The sequence below is a fragment of the Pleuronectes platessa genome, chromosome 1 (genome assembly GCF_947347685.1).
Source record: "Pleuronectes platessa chromosome 1, fPlePla1.1, whole genome shotgun sequence".
In the NCBI taxonomy this organism is placed as follows: domain Eukaryota; kingdom Metazoa; phylum Chordata; class Actinopteri; order Pleuronectiformes; family Pleuronectidae; genus Pleuronectes; species Pleuronectes platessa.
In genome coordinates this window covers 21,735,705-21,751,472 of record NC_070626.1, presented here as the reverse complement: position 1 = coordinate 21,751,472, position 15,768 = coordinate 21,735,705, and the positions used below count along the sequence as shown (strand labels likewise).

The 15,768-nt window shown below is 43.3% G+C and overlaps 1 protein-coding gene across 1 annotated transcript; it reads right to left on the bottom strand.

Annotated features, from left to right (window-relative positions):
- Positions 1–1,044: 1,044 nt before the first annotated feature.
- slc17a6b (solute carrier family 17 member 6b) lies at positions 1,045–14,988 on the bottom strand. The gene is made up of 12 exons (XM_053436092.1): positions 14,915–14,988; positions 12,964–13,219; positions 11,930–12,048; positions 9,467–9,581; positions 8,231–8,318; positions 8,040–8,126; positions 7,443–7,585; positions 6,685–6,834; positions 5,196–5,328; positions 4,754–4,864; positions 3,602–3,729; positions 1,045–2,947 (listed from the first exon to the last, which is right to left on the bottom strand). The coding sequence occupies exons 1-12, from the start codon at positions 14,986–14,988 to the stop codon at positions 2,606–2,608; spliced, it is 1,746 nt and encodes a 581-aa protein (XP_053292067.1). The 3' UTR covers positions 1,045–2,605.
- Between the last annotated feature and the right edge of the window lie 780 nt (positions 14,989–15,768).

Below are 15,768 nucleotides of genomic sequence, written 5' to 3'. Positions count from 1 at the left end.
TTACTTTTTTTTTTATCACAAGTGTTCATTTTTCTACATTTGTTATCACAAAAAGCACGACTGTTAAACAAATGCATAAAAAAACAGTTACATGACTGTTCATGACCAGAACTGTTACTATGAATTTATTGCTTTGTACACTGAGTTGTGTTTGGTGCCGCCTGCACACCAGGGGCTCACGTGGTGAAACCTCACTGCTGAGGGGCTGTACTCCCTTAGAAATGTTTTGACGTCCAGCTAAAACCCGGCCCTGCTCTTCACCTTTGGTTAATTGTGCAAAGAAATTGAAGCATCAGTAACAGTTTCTGAGACACAAGACAAAGAAGTTTGAAAGAAAAGGGAAACCAAACAAAACCAGAAAGGACAGACAACAAACTTCACTTTGTTCCATGCATAAATACACATCCACACACATCTATATTGTGAAGTGCACACTTCATGTCTCCACAGACGAGTGACAAAGTAAACTAAGTTGGCCCCTTCAGACCGGGTCAGTCAGTGTAAGTGCAGAACGAGCACGGAGCCTGATCCCGAGGACCTGGTGCGTTCACTTGTTCTTATTCTGGAGCCAATGATAAACAGGTCATTACATTATATATTAATCATAAAGGTTTCATATGACTACCATTCTCTGACCTTTATCCAAATTGCACATATATGTGATTGCCTCTCCAGCAGTATACTATATATTACTGTAAATAGATATCTCTCCTTTGTTGAATTTAATGTGAAGTATAGATAAATGTAAACATTTAAATACTTTTGTTTGGGACTGTCCAATTTTACTTGAGCTTTAAAGGCCCTGAAAACATATTTTCTCAATCGTCAGTGGGCTCTTCCATGAAATCTGCTTATCAACTACTCAAGTGGGAAAAAAGGTTTATTCCTTATTGTGCCTTCTCACTTGTCTGTAGTGGGTGCAGCTCAGGTGGAAACAGGCGCGTATATATATATATCTGAATATATATATATATATGAGCTAAATTCAACATTTAAATGAGAATCTGCTGATTGTCGAAGTTTTTTTTTTGTTTCTGTCGGTCGAACAAAGTCTGGATGAAACAGTCTTGTTTGGTCTGATGCTGACTTTGACTCTGGGGCTTTCGGTGGAGACATCTAGTCCAAGGCTCTGTCTTCAGCTCACTGTGCACTCTTTATAATCCGACCTGTTTCTTTGAACAAACATTTCTGCTGCTTTTTTGTAAGTGTTTTTGGTCCAAACAACATTTGGGGTTATCGATCATTTGGGTCAATGTGTTCTGCTTCTTTTGCTCTGATCATGGAATGTTAACCTGCGGGCAACCAACGCCTGCTCAAAAGTGATTGGCCAACTAGAACCAGAATGTTTCAGGCACACAGATTTCCCCTTTTTATCGTATATATTGAAGTTATTGAGAAATACTTTGTTTTCAGGGGCTTTAAAATGTTCTTTCAATATTACTCACCTATTCATTGGATTACGTAAATATCTATTTCATACTTTTAAATAACTTTCTATTTCATTAAACGTAATATTTGCTGTTTTAATATATGAAGATTCTCATACAGATTTTTGTTAGTCTGTACTTTCCATTGCACCAACTCTCCATAAGGTCGTGTCTGACCATGAATCTCTAAATGTCTAAATTGAATCTATAAACGTTTATACATCTACTCTGCGCATTGCTAGTTATCTCTGAAATATATGTTTTATTTAAAACTGTGTTTCCACAATGCATTGGTACAGCTATAGGCTTTGAGAGCAATGTGGATCACGATAAGGAGAATGGCTTTACTCCTGCACTACACTGCTGAGATGTGACGGGTCGCAATTGGTAAAACAAAAACCAAAAAGCTCAAACAGCAGAGTTACATAAACGGGTCACATGTAGCAAACAAAGACATTTTTTACCTTTTTGCAAGTGTAACCAAACGGTCAGCAAGAATCATCACACCACACTTCAAATCTTTACAGCAGCTCACTTACACATCAAGGACTTAGAGTTACACACACACATACACACACCCACACACACATAGAAGCCGTGGATGAGGAAATAAAAAAATCATGTTGTGCATTAAAAAAGTCACACTACTCTGAGTGCGTTCAGGAGACACACCGTACAATCTATACCAACAGAGTGTCTAGCTTCTGTTTACATTGCTGTGCAGTGACATATCTATACACTGTAATGGCTGGCTTGTAGAACATTGTACTGTAACAGGTAATTTGATAATTGAGGGCTCGGTTCTGATGGGCAGCTTCTACCTAGCCCTACAGGCTCAAGTGCTGTCAGGAAGCCTCCGCTAATAGGATGGAAATGTTCACGTTTACATACAGTTGCACTCCAAATGAATATATTTATCATCAATATGCATAATATTACACTTACAGACTGCCAATTTGATATGTGTGACACCTCTATTAATCAAATATCCTTATATTTTCTATGTGCTTTAGTAATCTTTACACTACGTTCGTCATTTTTTAGATTTCTTTATTTAGAATTTGTGCAAACCATAGCCTACAATGATGGATTGTAGTTTCTTGATATTTTTATGACTAAACTGACGCACACTCAGGAAAATAAGTCTACTTTTGTGTGTCGATGAGTGTGGGTTTGGTTTAAGAGTAGCCCTCATCCTGCCTGTACCCGTAGCCCGCTCCCTGTGCTTCCTCTTGGACGTACTCCTCGGTCTTCTCCCAGCCGGCGGCCCAGCCTCCGTTCACCTGAGTGGTCGCGCCGTACGTCTTAGCCTGACCTCCGAAAGCACCGTAGCTCTGAGTGATGTCGCCCGTCTCCTCTGCCAGCTCGTCCTCATCGATGAAGCCACACTTCTCCTCGCTGGTCTGCTCGGGGTCGGCCCACGGCTGTTTTTCTCCCGAAGCAAAGATCCCGTAGAAGATGACGCCCCCATAATGCACCATGGAGGCGATCAGGAACACGGACTGCCATTCTTCTCGAGTCTAAAGAGGGAAGAACAACAACAACCCAAGAAGAATGACCCAAATTATAGATAAAGTGATATTAATAATGCAGCTAAAAACAGTCCTAAACAAATTCACATCTTATTCAAATTTTTTCAAAGTATTTAGTGTTCATTTGTTTGAGTGGTGCAACCTCTAAAATTGCCATCCAGTTTTCATCCAGGTCATCTTTTTCAACACTAAACCTAATTTGCCACCAAGGAGTTTTCACTGCTGTAACTTTGTTGATTTGTCAGCATGAATAAGCAGAAACTACATTTTCAGTTTGTTATTTTTCACTTTTACTAATGTTCCAGTGAATAATTCATGGATGAAGAAAATCAGGCACATTCAGGGGATTCGTATCTATGAGTAGGTGCAGTTTGAGTGAATGTTAGACGACCTTGGTGGCCTACTGAGCAGTTTCCATAATGGACAATTATAACTTCTATATTATTATTATTATTAGTAGTAGTAGGACTAGTATCTGGTTACAATTCAATACATTATAGTGACTTATAAATCCTGTATTCAATGTTTACTTTATAGTGCTAAAAAAGTGCTTAAAATAAAGTGATGGCTCTTTATTTAGATGTCCTGTAAGTCTAAGAGAGGATCTTTATTTTTACAGTGTTTTGTGCATTGAGCCCTTACCTTGTTCTTCGTCATAGTACCAACTATCAGAGGACACACCATCCCGGACAGGGTACCCACACCATTAGAAATGCCCATTAGGATGCTGGCATAACGCGGAGCAATATCCAGGTGATTGACGTTAAACCCTGACGGAGTAAAAATACATTTATAATTTAAATATTGTCGACAGATTGTACCTCGGGCATGATGAAAACTCGACCAGACTTATTTGTCATTGTGACCATTTGTAGTAAGTAATGAAAGCAGCAGATTCAGGACACAGTTGTAGATAAAAGCCGCACAATCGACGAACACGGTGCAGCAGCCATAGGCGGCAGCTCGCCACACGTCCTCCTCCTCCCCCACTCTGACTGGCTGAATGAATAAGTGTCCTCGCCGAACTGCTGGCTGACTGGCAAATCCCGCGGGACAGCTAGCACTGAATTATTTAACACTCCAGGAGAAAGCTCAAGAACAACAGGGAGGAAACTGATTTCACTCTCTGTCACAGACCTCTGCATCCGCTGCATAAACACAGCAGAGCGGTTGAATGAGCGGCTGAAGAAAACTCCAAGATTCATTTGGCACCGAGGGGAAAATGTTTACTAATATGTTAATATCTGATTGATAAAGACGTCACATTCGTTTTGATCAAGCTCAGTGCCGGTGTTATTTAAATGTTTTGAGTAAGACATACATCTATAACATCAGACGTATTTGATAGGTTGTATAACCCACAGCTTGCTCGGAGGGTTAACGAACAGTGTTAACATTCCATCTTTGTTTTATAATGCCCATTCGTCATATCGCCGCCTGTCAAGGAGTCAGACAATGCAAATAAAATTACCAATCTTCCCCGACATTCAAATTCGACTCGAATCGAGGTAATTTGCTCCATGTTTTCAGCCTGAATGTCTGATCCCCACACGAACATGGCTCGGGAGGAGGACAGAGGACAAACGATACAGTTTCAAGTCAAATTTCAATGTTTTGGACACTTAGATGACATCACAGGAGCAGTATGGAGGAATGTTCTGTTGTTTGTTATGTTTGAAGAATAATAGAGACTCCAAAAGTGTTTTGTGGACTCAAGCATTTCGCCCACCCATCATTCAGCATGGTGGTGAGTAGTTGCGAGTGGATGAGAAAGTGTGTTTTAATTATACTAACCTGATATAGCAAATCCACTGAATCCCACTGCAAGCACCAGGAAGGAGATGGCCACCCCTTTGCTGTGGGAATATCCCACTACTAGCAGAAATGTGGCCTCCAGACCAAATCCTAACAGAGGGAGACAGCAGGTCACACACACACACAGACACACACAAAGCCCACGGGCTGTTGGTCGTTGCTGTGCCAATTGAATTAACCATCATACACGGTCTGCACTCAATTACATAAGCGATAGATATAAAAATCAATGCAGAGACCCTATCAGTTGTTCCACTTGTGTGCAACAACTGAACAGATAGACTTAAACAAAAACACACACAAAAATCTGGCAGCAGAGGAAAAAGGGCCGGTATGGATCTGACACCATGGAAATCACACCCTGTAGCAGCAGAGAGAAGGTGTTGAAAAAAACAACTCGTCCTCGGCTCAGACTTCTCACCTCCACAGTTCATGATTTTCCTGACGGTGGTGGTTGTCAGGATGTTCTTTTCACGCAGGTAGTCGGCCAGCTGGCCGCCGATGGGCACAATGATGGTCATCACCAAATGGGGAAGAGCAGACAACATGCCCACCTGCAAGCACACACAGACAAATCTATTTTCAAGAAGTGCACAAACTTTGTTTTAAACTACAGATGCTGCCTGTTTCATATTATGATGATCGTGATTGTTAAAGGTCTTAACAAACTCTAACCCTTTTCAATCAGCTTCTTGGTCTTCAGTATAGACCAAGGAGCTAACCCCCTAACCCTATAATGACATCAGTGATAAAGGCTGTAAAAACCTTCCCTCATTCATCTATTCATTTATTCTGTATTGAGCAGTAAATGCTGTTTTTGTGTCATCATTGACCTCTACATGTCGTCCTTCCTGTGTGAGACTGTTGGCAGAACTTAGCGTGCATGCCTCAGACACGTCCTTTGTTCTACTGTGAGAATATTTGAAGGTATTATGAACAACATTAAACAGACATGTTACCGTTCGCTCTGTTGTAATATCGATAGCACAGAGTTCACTTGCACCTCATATTATTTTATTCACATGTTCTGTCATCATTTAGACTAGGAGGCATTCATTTGTCCATAATTCTTCTGAAAGCTTACAGATTCGTACGAATTGACAAATGGAGCAGTACTACTGGAAATCGTAGGGGGCGGTGTAGCTTATAGTTTAAGTAGGATGACCATAAGACACAAGAAATTTAAACAAGGGCAGAACTTTTGCAGAGACTTTTTGTGAGTTGCCGTTTTTTCGTGAAGGGGCAAAGCGCTGCTTTTATCACAACCTCTTTCCCCATCGCAATTTTATTGTTGTCATAAACTTTTGACTCTGCGCTGCCCTCTAATGGATGTGTAGCTTAAAAACCAAGGGCTAAGAGAGCAAAGATACATTGTTTTGAAATGGACGCCTCTCCTTTTGCACATAAAATCTGTGTAAATTACATTACGTGTCATTTAGCTGACGCTTTGTCCAAAGCGACTTACATTTTCAGTACACTCAGTATTTATGAGGGGCCATTTAGTGGTTCAGTATCTTGCCAAGGACACTTCGGCATGACAATGGGAAAGAGTGGGGATTGAACCGGCAACCTTCATGTTGGAGAACGCCCACTCTACCCCCCTTGGCCACACCGCTCCCTAAATGAGTCTTTAATCATTATAGCATGTTGCAGGAAACACGACCGGTTAAAAACCACCCCCCATGTCCTCGATGAACTGATTCCAATTCGTTATGTAACATATCAGCTGATGAGAAAGAACCTCAGGCCGCCAGTTGAACTGACATTGATTTTGGTTGGTGTCACACGCTCGACCCCAAAACATTTCTCTATCGCTTCTGTCGGCACCATATGAATCTATGATTAATGGATCACATAGTTCATGCTCCATGATCACGTCACTTGTCCACTTACTTGTGACACATTCTCACCTTGCTTATCTCAAAGCCAAACACTTCCTCAAAATAGGCAGGTTGGCTGATCAGCAGCAGGTAAAAGGTCCAGCTCCTGCAGAAGTTGGCCACAATGATTGCATAGACAGGCATTGAGGTGAAGAACTTCTTCCAGGGGGTCTTGAATTTCTGGAACAAACAATCAAAGGATTTTATTCGACAAATACCTTTACATTACCTAGTGTCTAAGAAAGACAGAAGGTAATGTTTGATGGTAGTTAGACTTGGTGCTGTGTTGTTGCTTCGAGTTTCCTTTACAACAGACAGGATCTGTCCAAAGTCCAGAGCTGTGTCCCTATTGAGGAGTTCGGACAGGCTGGGACAAGAAGGATCCCGCAGGTGGATCCTTCTTGTCCCAACCTATCCCAGGATTCGTTGCGCTTTGGTGACAAACACATTTTCAGAGACATTGGCAGCGGCAAGCGTCTAGATGTCCAATGCTTATACTTTTAAATTTGTGAGGTTTCAACTCAACCAAACAGCTTACAGTACAGACGTAAAAAAAAACAAGGGGCATTAAAACTAGTCGTCTCCCACTGCAGCTCTGTTTCTAGGTGGAACAATCTGATGATGTGATCTTGCAAATCCTTGCATTTCATTTCAGCCTTCGCAGTCTATACGCAGCCCATGAGAGCTGCCTCCTTCGTGGGCCATATAGAACCCCTCCTCCAAAGGAAGCGGCCCCTTGAATTGGGATACAGCTCAGATGTGCTCTAGTGTGGAAGGTGTGCCCTCACCTCAGAAGGACCCGCGAGCCTGGCACTTTCTCCAATGCTCTCCTCAATGTAGCAGCGTTCCTCATCAGTGATGGTGGGATGTTCAGCAGGGCTCTCATAAGACACAAGGATCCAGAACATGTACCAGAAGATGCCAAAGCATCCTGCATATCACAGACAGAATACAGGTCCGAATGAAGACAATTATACAGAAGAGGTATTGAAGCTAATTTTCAATAAGAACACATAGTGTTTGTTAGCTTGATCTTTCCAAAAGGCCTGAGAGAATAAAAGCCAGACAGGGAAGCTGAATTTCAATCCACAGAGAAAGATTGCTGGTTATTTATTGACACGCCAAAACATTTGGGGTGAGGGGGGTGTGGGGGGCGGTAGATCAATATACAGTCTGCCTGAATAAATCCATTTGACTTTCACTGGACTCTCACTGTCAAAGCCGAGCTTGAAAACGCTTAACTCAATATTCGTCGACGTACAGGGGGATCTAAGAGACCATTTTTGCAAGGGGCGATCACACTTTCGGTCCCCACTGTACAGTATATAAATCTTTATATCCCTCTATATATATCTCACATGCAAACCCTTATTTATTAATCTTACCATAGAGATAGAAGACTGAGGACCAGCCAGAATACTGAACCAGGATCCCGGCCAGGGGCATCGCTATCACAGCTCCAGCATAAGAGCCTGAGACATGAGAGGAGGGAATCAAACGTTTTAACCGATGTAGTAACTTTCAAAACACCAATTCTGAAATGTAAAAATACAAACAGTAGAAACTGGGTATTTACCACAGAATGATAAGGTGGCCAGACGACTCCTCTCCAGGGGAGGAGCCCACTTACTCCAGATGCCATGACAGGCCGGGTAGGTCACTCCCTAACCACACGAACAACAGTCAAGGTCAATGCATGGTGGAGAGAAATACATGAAAAGGATTAGCATGAGAACACCATATCCTTTGAGTTTGAGTGGATTATGCTCTGTGTTCAAATTAACCAGAGCAATGTGTTAAAATGCATTTCTAGGTTTATACAAGGAATAAACAAGGCCATGTGTATTCCCATTGTTGATTGGATTGTCTGAGTAAATAACGGCCTCAAAATACCCATAAGAACTAACAATATTAACATTTTCACCCCCGTGATTAACATGAACAAATTGCACGGCTCCGTGAGCAAAGACGAGCTGACGAGCTGTTCGTGGAGCCAAGCAGCTCTGCAGCCATTAAATGTTCATCAGTCACTAATTTGAACAAACGGCGCCGATTTACAATCTGCATTGACTTTCATTAGAGAGCTCCAGTCTGTGAGAGATGACATATTAGATTGTACTATTAGATTATTACACACAGTAATTTATTCTTCTTTTAATATGGGTTGCATGTTATATTTGTATATATGTAGGTTACATGTTATATAATTAAAGCTGTGATACAATTTGTTTAAAAATCATGGAAATAAGGTTGGATGTCCTCACTCAGACATTTCCTTAAAAACATATCCTCCAAATAATGCCCACCAACAGGCTTTATTTCTGATCTTTGTATTTCTAAATGTTGTAATATCAGCATCGGTGCAGATTCCATCAACGTGTCAGGACTTGTTAAACAGCAGAGAGACATCTGGGTGTCATGTTCCACTACCAAGCCAAAGGATTGATGTGCTTTAGCCCATCAGCATTTTTCCTTTTCATCCATCTGAGCTCTTGGATACGCGCTCGTGTGTCCAGGATACAAATTGAGACCGTAAAGAATGAGCTGGACACTCCCACAAACACATAGTGAACTGGATCAATACAGCAGCTCTCATATTTCGTCTGGCTGAACATCCTGCGTTTCAGTCTTCCCTTTGTTTTCTTGTGGAGCGCAAATCTGCAGGAAGTCCCTTCCAGTGCATCTTCTCGAGCTATTCATAGCCATAATAACAGAATCTCACATCAAAAACATGGAGCCCTTTGGTTCTGTTGATGCTTCATGGTTTTTTTTATGAAACAGATTAAAAAATGTCTGACAAACGGTCTCTTACCTCCACCAGCCCTTGTAATATCCTGACGAAAATGACACAGCCGTAGTGGACTCGTGCAGCCGAGGGAATGAACATGTTGAGGATGGAGGTCAGAACAATGGCCGCACCGAATACCCTGAAAATGAAAAGATACATTTTGAACACAGCATTTTAAATTTAGCAGCTCTATTGTTTATACATATTTAGCTCTGTCTTTTCGTAGCAAATAAAAGTTCACTGTATCACATTATAGGCTACCTCTTGTTTTTATTATTAAGGGAAATATTTAAAGGCTATTGGGATTATGGTTTTTAGAATTGCACGTCACAGCAAAAATACCTATTGGTGGCAAATAACCAGGTACATTTATTCAAGTACTCTAGGATACTTAAATACAGTTTTAGTATACTTACTTTAGGTATGTAGTTTTATGCCTTTCAATCCATTGCACCCAATTTATTCATGGGGAAATACTTTTTTCTCCACCAATATTTTTTGACAGCAATACTAGTTACATTAAGATTAAACAAAAAATAATCAAGAAGTGATATTACAGGATGGATTATTAAAGATTAAGATCCCCAGCAGATATCATTAGCTGTTGGTGCTTTCGAAGCGTAGATATTGGTAGAGCCTTTTGAACACTGTGATTTCATTGCATCTGATTTCTTCCTCCGTCACTGAAAGCCTGAAGCTTAATCGAGTCCCATTTTTTACATTTAGAGCCATTATAACGTGTCATCTTTGTATTTTAACTCCTTTTCGAAAATTAGGCAAATTAATCACATTTCAAACATCTCACGGAGCAAAGCGACGCAGCTAGTGTGCCCTGCGCTCTGCTCTGATTGGCTCTGCATCATTCACGATCTTCTGACGTCGCAAAAATAATAAACGCTTGAGCAGAACCACCCCGACAAAGCGTATGTTGTAGCCTAGCAACTGCCTGTTTTTTTTGTTGGTTAGAAATTCATAAAAAAAATGTTTTGAAAAGAGGTTTCTACGGTGACTTAATTCATTTATTTTCTTAAATAAGCTAAATAAGGATCCATGGCGGTTGTTGTTAAAAATCTCACATAACAATCTCATTCTGTCGTCTGAAACCGGATGAGAATTGTCTTTTTATTTATTAAAGGTTGTTAATAAAGTAGATTTTTTTATTTTCTTATATATATAATGAGGGAGCAGCAGGGGAGGGGGGGGGGGGACACACACCAGGGGGACCAGTCACTCAGCTGCTTCTCATTTCTGTCACGTCTCTCCCGCCCCTGCACGCGGGGGGCGAGCCCTAATCCGGTTGAGGAGACTGTTGGGCACGAGACCAATTGATTCATTACACCCTCATGTCAATCCGAGGCACAAGGAGCAGACCGGGACTATAATAATAGGTTATATGTTTATAGGCCTCTATAGATGTTTCACTGTCTGCTTTGGCTGCACGTTTCAATAAATAATATGATTGGTTAATATTTGTTCGTTTTAAAATCATCAACCTTATTTTCTGTAGCTTGATCGAGATTTAGGCCTCCATTCTTGATATTTAAGCAGAATCCCATTTGCCTTTATAGATGATTTTGTTCCCAGTAAGTATTAAATGAGCAATAATATTCTCTGTGTCATCATTCAATCTGTAAAGCGGAGTTAATATTATAGTTAGTGTCTGTGTAATATAGGCCTAACGTAATTATAATGACTTTATGTGTTGGCAATGCTCGTGTGAAATAAAAGCCTTTGGCGACAGATCAGGGTCTGGTGCTCTCCAGGCCCCGAGAGAGCGACAGATTAGGCCCGGATCCCCCCAGGGAGCTCATTAACAGGTGGCAGCAAGCCCTGACACCGAGAGCAGGAGAGCAGCCCGGTGTCTGCAGCCTGGTGTCTGCATCTCCTGCAGCCTGGTGTCTGCATCTCCCGGTGACTGCAGCCTGGTGTCTGCATCTCCCGGTGACTGCAGCCTGGTGTCTGCATCTCCCGGTGACTGCAGCCTGGTGTCTGCATCTCCCGGTGTCTGCATCTCCCGGTGTCTGCAGCCCGGCGTCTGCATCTCCCGGTACCTGCAGCCCGGCGTCTCCATCTCCCGGTGTCTGCAGCCCGGTACCTGCAGCCCGGTACCTGCAGCCCGGTGCCTGCTCCCTGCAGCTCTGCATCACCTCAGAGCAGCTGACTGCCTGGAGCCTGGAGCCTAATGCACTGCTCGTCCCATTCAGAATCCAGACAATGAATCATGCCAGCTATTTTAGGTCTTGTCTTTTCTGTATTTGATATTTTTGCTTCAACGAAATAATTCCAGACCACGTGTGTTCATTTTCGTTCCCTTTCCATTTTGTCTATTGGAACACAAAGAAATAGATCGTGGTATAATGAGAGTGACGGAGGAAGCAACGAAGCCAACTGTTCAGGGATTTGGTTAAACAGGCCTAGAAACCCTAGCTCCTCCTCTGGATGTAACGAACGGGGCCGTGCGCTTTGTTTGGATCCGTGCTGACTCACCTGTTTGCCGCCAGCCTGGAGGAGATGTATCCTCCCGGGATTTGGGTCACGATGTAGCCCCAGAAAAAAGATCCGTGAATCAAACCCACGGTCTCCGGGTCCCAGTTGAACTTGGCTTTCTGGTGGATGATATGGGAAGCAAAAAAATGTTTTACATTACACTGGCGATGAGAGCATGTACTAATTATTCTGTCATTTGAGAAATAAACGAAAAGAGGGATTTATCTGAGGGAAGGCCTGAGTTTAATGTTGAAGGCCTGCCACGGTTTATTTCGATCAGATGTCATTGATCTGATCAGTGGGAGGATTCATGTGTTCGGATATTTCAAATATAAACCACTGAGAATCTGTGTGAGCTAGATAGGTGATCATTAATGATTTATTCATAAAAACAAAAACATAACCTAAATATATACATTCATTTTACGGAAATATATGTATACACATATTCTATGATTGATTCACATATATAGACTTTATTTTTAAACATATGTGCATGTGTGTGCAGGTGTGTCCTCATAAAACTTCCATTTACAATTGTTTTTATAATAATGTCGCTGTTCTTTGTGTTTCTAAATGATTTTGGCCACACACACGACACAATGATGCATTTGACTTGGATACTGTCTGAATAAAAACACGATCCATCACTGAAATAATAAGCTGACATTATACAACAGGATCACATGGTGCATTAACCACCTGGTCGTGTTGTAAAGACGTGGAGGCCTATTTAGAAATGCAATCTCACTTATGTCCTCCTAAATATTATAGATCTCATAGATAGGTGTACGTTATTGATCCCAGATTGGGAAATTTCTGATAATTTACATCGTGATTATTGTGGGTGTTTTAAAATGAAAGATACATCATTTATGGTTTAAAATGGCAGCAGGCCTTTTTTTATATCCCATTTCTTTTCCCTTTCTTGATAAAATAAGATTAAAGTGTCGGTTTGTAGATGCGCAGTTTATTGTTTTTATGATTTCTTGTGTTTTGGGACGTATAGAGGTCCCTGGAGCCGGTCGCCACACCTCTGTGATGATGATCTTGCCGTTCTCGTGGATGGTGCTGTTGTTGACCATGCCCACTATGGCCACGCCCAGGTTGCAGCGGATGCCGAAGGAGATGCAGAAGCCGAGGCCGCTCATGATGGCGATGATGTAGCGCTGGGGCAGACCGAAGCACTTGCAGTCGCACAGCGGGGGCTTCTTCGCCGCGGCCTCCCGGGGCCGCCCGTCCTCCGTCAGCTCGATCACCTCCCCGGTCTTCTGCTTCCTCTCGATCACCCTGCGAGGACAAGACACGTCCACTGAGTCCCCACATCAAGTGACCCCACGTGAGAGTGGGGGTGCACACAGAGTGAAGGTATAATCTCTCATGTGGTGGATTTATTTCTACAGAAGGAGGCCCGTTTCTTTATTTCCTCCATGTATGAATATTTTATTATAGGGCTGGAGGTCAGAAGGTTTGATGTGTGTGTGTGTTTTTTATTCGAAGATGTTGCAGCATCACCACAATCATGCACAGCACGTGTGTGTGTGTGTGTGTGTGTGTGTGTGTGTGTGTGTGTGTGTGTGTGTGTGTGTGTGTGTGTGTGTGTGTGTGTGTGTGTGTGTGTGTGTGTGTGTGTGTGTGTGTGTTTGAGGCCTTTCTTACACTGAGGAATCTCAAGATCCATCCCATCTATTATTAACATAGAGGCGAGCATGAGATTTCAAACCAAACGAGTCCATATCTATTGCGGTTTAATAAAACAACACGACAAGGATCCAAACAAACAAACGCGCATCGCCTTGTGTGTTTAAAGCTGGAAACAGACGCGCGTGTGTCTGACTGTACCGCATTGCAGCAGCGGCTCCCCTCACTTCTCACACTGATTAGCATTCACGGGGCCGAGCCGCGGCTCCAGCCTTCAGACACCGATGCTGCACGACTGTGGGCATTCCTCAACCCCCCCCCCCCCCCCCCACCCCCCACCCACCCACACACACCACCCCCCCACACCCACACACACCTGCCCTTCACCCCATCTCCTTCCACCACCTTCAGGAGAAAGTCACATTTATTCTCAACGCGTCCAAATGCACAAAACGACCAGAACAATCGAAATATTTAAATGCTGTAAAGGGATGAGACTTTTTATTTCCAATCGAATAAAACCCAGATAGACGCAGGAGCTGCTGTCAAATCAAAGGCCCGAGTTTTCGTTTTTAAATCTCATTGTAGAATAAATGTAATTTACTGGAAATCTCATGCAAATGTGGCCGGATCCTCTTTAAGGCCAGATGTTCTGTATTTCTACCGCAGTTGGAGGAATGTCCTCGTTCTGTCTGAACGATGGAGGATACATCCACATGGGACCAAGACTAAATATAGCATGGAGATATTGTTTTATTCATTCGGCCTGAGATGGAGAAACTACCGAGATTCTCCAGATGAAAGAGAATCCAGATGTTGGATGTCATCTCATTGAACGGGGGCGGTGCGTTTACTATCAGTTTTAGTGTTGCGTCAGAGGGCTTTAGATAACAATATGAGCTGTGTTATGAATTCTGAATGAAGACCAACAATCTGCAGTATATTTATTAAATCGTGCGCGGCCTTCACGTGCCCTAACCTGTCTGTTAATGAGATTCACGCGCAGGCCCTGATCATCATCATCATCATCCGGTGGCATCTCGGTTCATTCCAACCCACAGCCATCACCACACACGCGCGCACGCACACGCACACGCACACACAGGTACACACGCACATGCACGCACGCCCACACACGCACACGCACACACCCCTGATTACATAATTTCCCTCTCACTTCCAGAGGCGTGACCACAGATGTAAGTTGTAGAAAGTGTGAGGCCCGCAGACCCACACATCGTGTCTCATGTGTAGCTCGAATCCAAGTCATCAGGCAACTCACCCGCGTCCAAACAAGATGAAATGATTGATAATAGTATTAGTAAATAAATGTCCGGTCCTTACTTGTACATTTTGCCCAGGGTCTTCCCCGCAAATTCCTTCACCCCCGTCACAGCTCTCATCTTCACGGACTCCATATCCAGATCGCTTGTGTGAGGCCTAAATCTTCTCTGTGCAAATTCTACTGCTCGGTCGTCATGTTACGGCGCAGGATGCAGCGGCGACACGAGCAGAACAACAACAGGCGAAGTTGCGGTGGATGCGAGGAAGGGCGACGATCCGGCGGACGAGTTGACTTCTCACAGGGAAAAGTGCCGAAGCGAAAGGACAAATAAAAACATGCGTGCACACGAATCAAACGAGCCGTGCGCCTTCTCCTCCCATCAGCTCATCCCCTGAAGCCGGGGAAAGAACAGCAGCAGCAGCCGCGCACGGTGCCATCACCAAGAAGACGCACGAGGAGTGGAGGTGGTGGGAATACGGCAGCGCCGTCGAAGGATGTGGATAAAATTAAAATTAAAAGGAGGGAGAGAGGATGAGAAGGTGGATGGAAGGATTTAAAAAGAAAGGAGAGAAGTTGAGGAGGCAGCCGCGCGTGCTGGAGGCGGCTCGGTGGACTCAGAGAGGGAGTGAGGCTGGCTCGTGCCTCCTGTGGTGCGCGCGGCTTCGTCTGACGTCGCGTTCAGCACCGAGGTCAGCGACGGCAGCCCCGCGTGCAGCAACATCTGGACAGATGCTCGACCGGCGCGAGCGAAGGCCACATGTGTGAACAGCCTGCAAACACACAGGCTGCAACACCAGGCGGTTTATTTTTAGTGAATTCCTAAAAAGGGAAAGAATGGTGTGTGTGTGTGAGAGAGAGAGTGTGTGTGCGTGTGTGTGTGTGTGTGTGTGTGTGTGTGTGTGTGTGTGTGTGT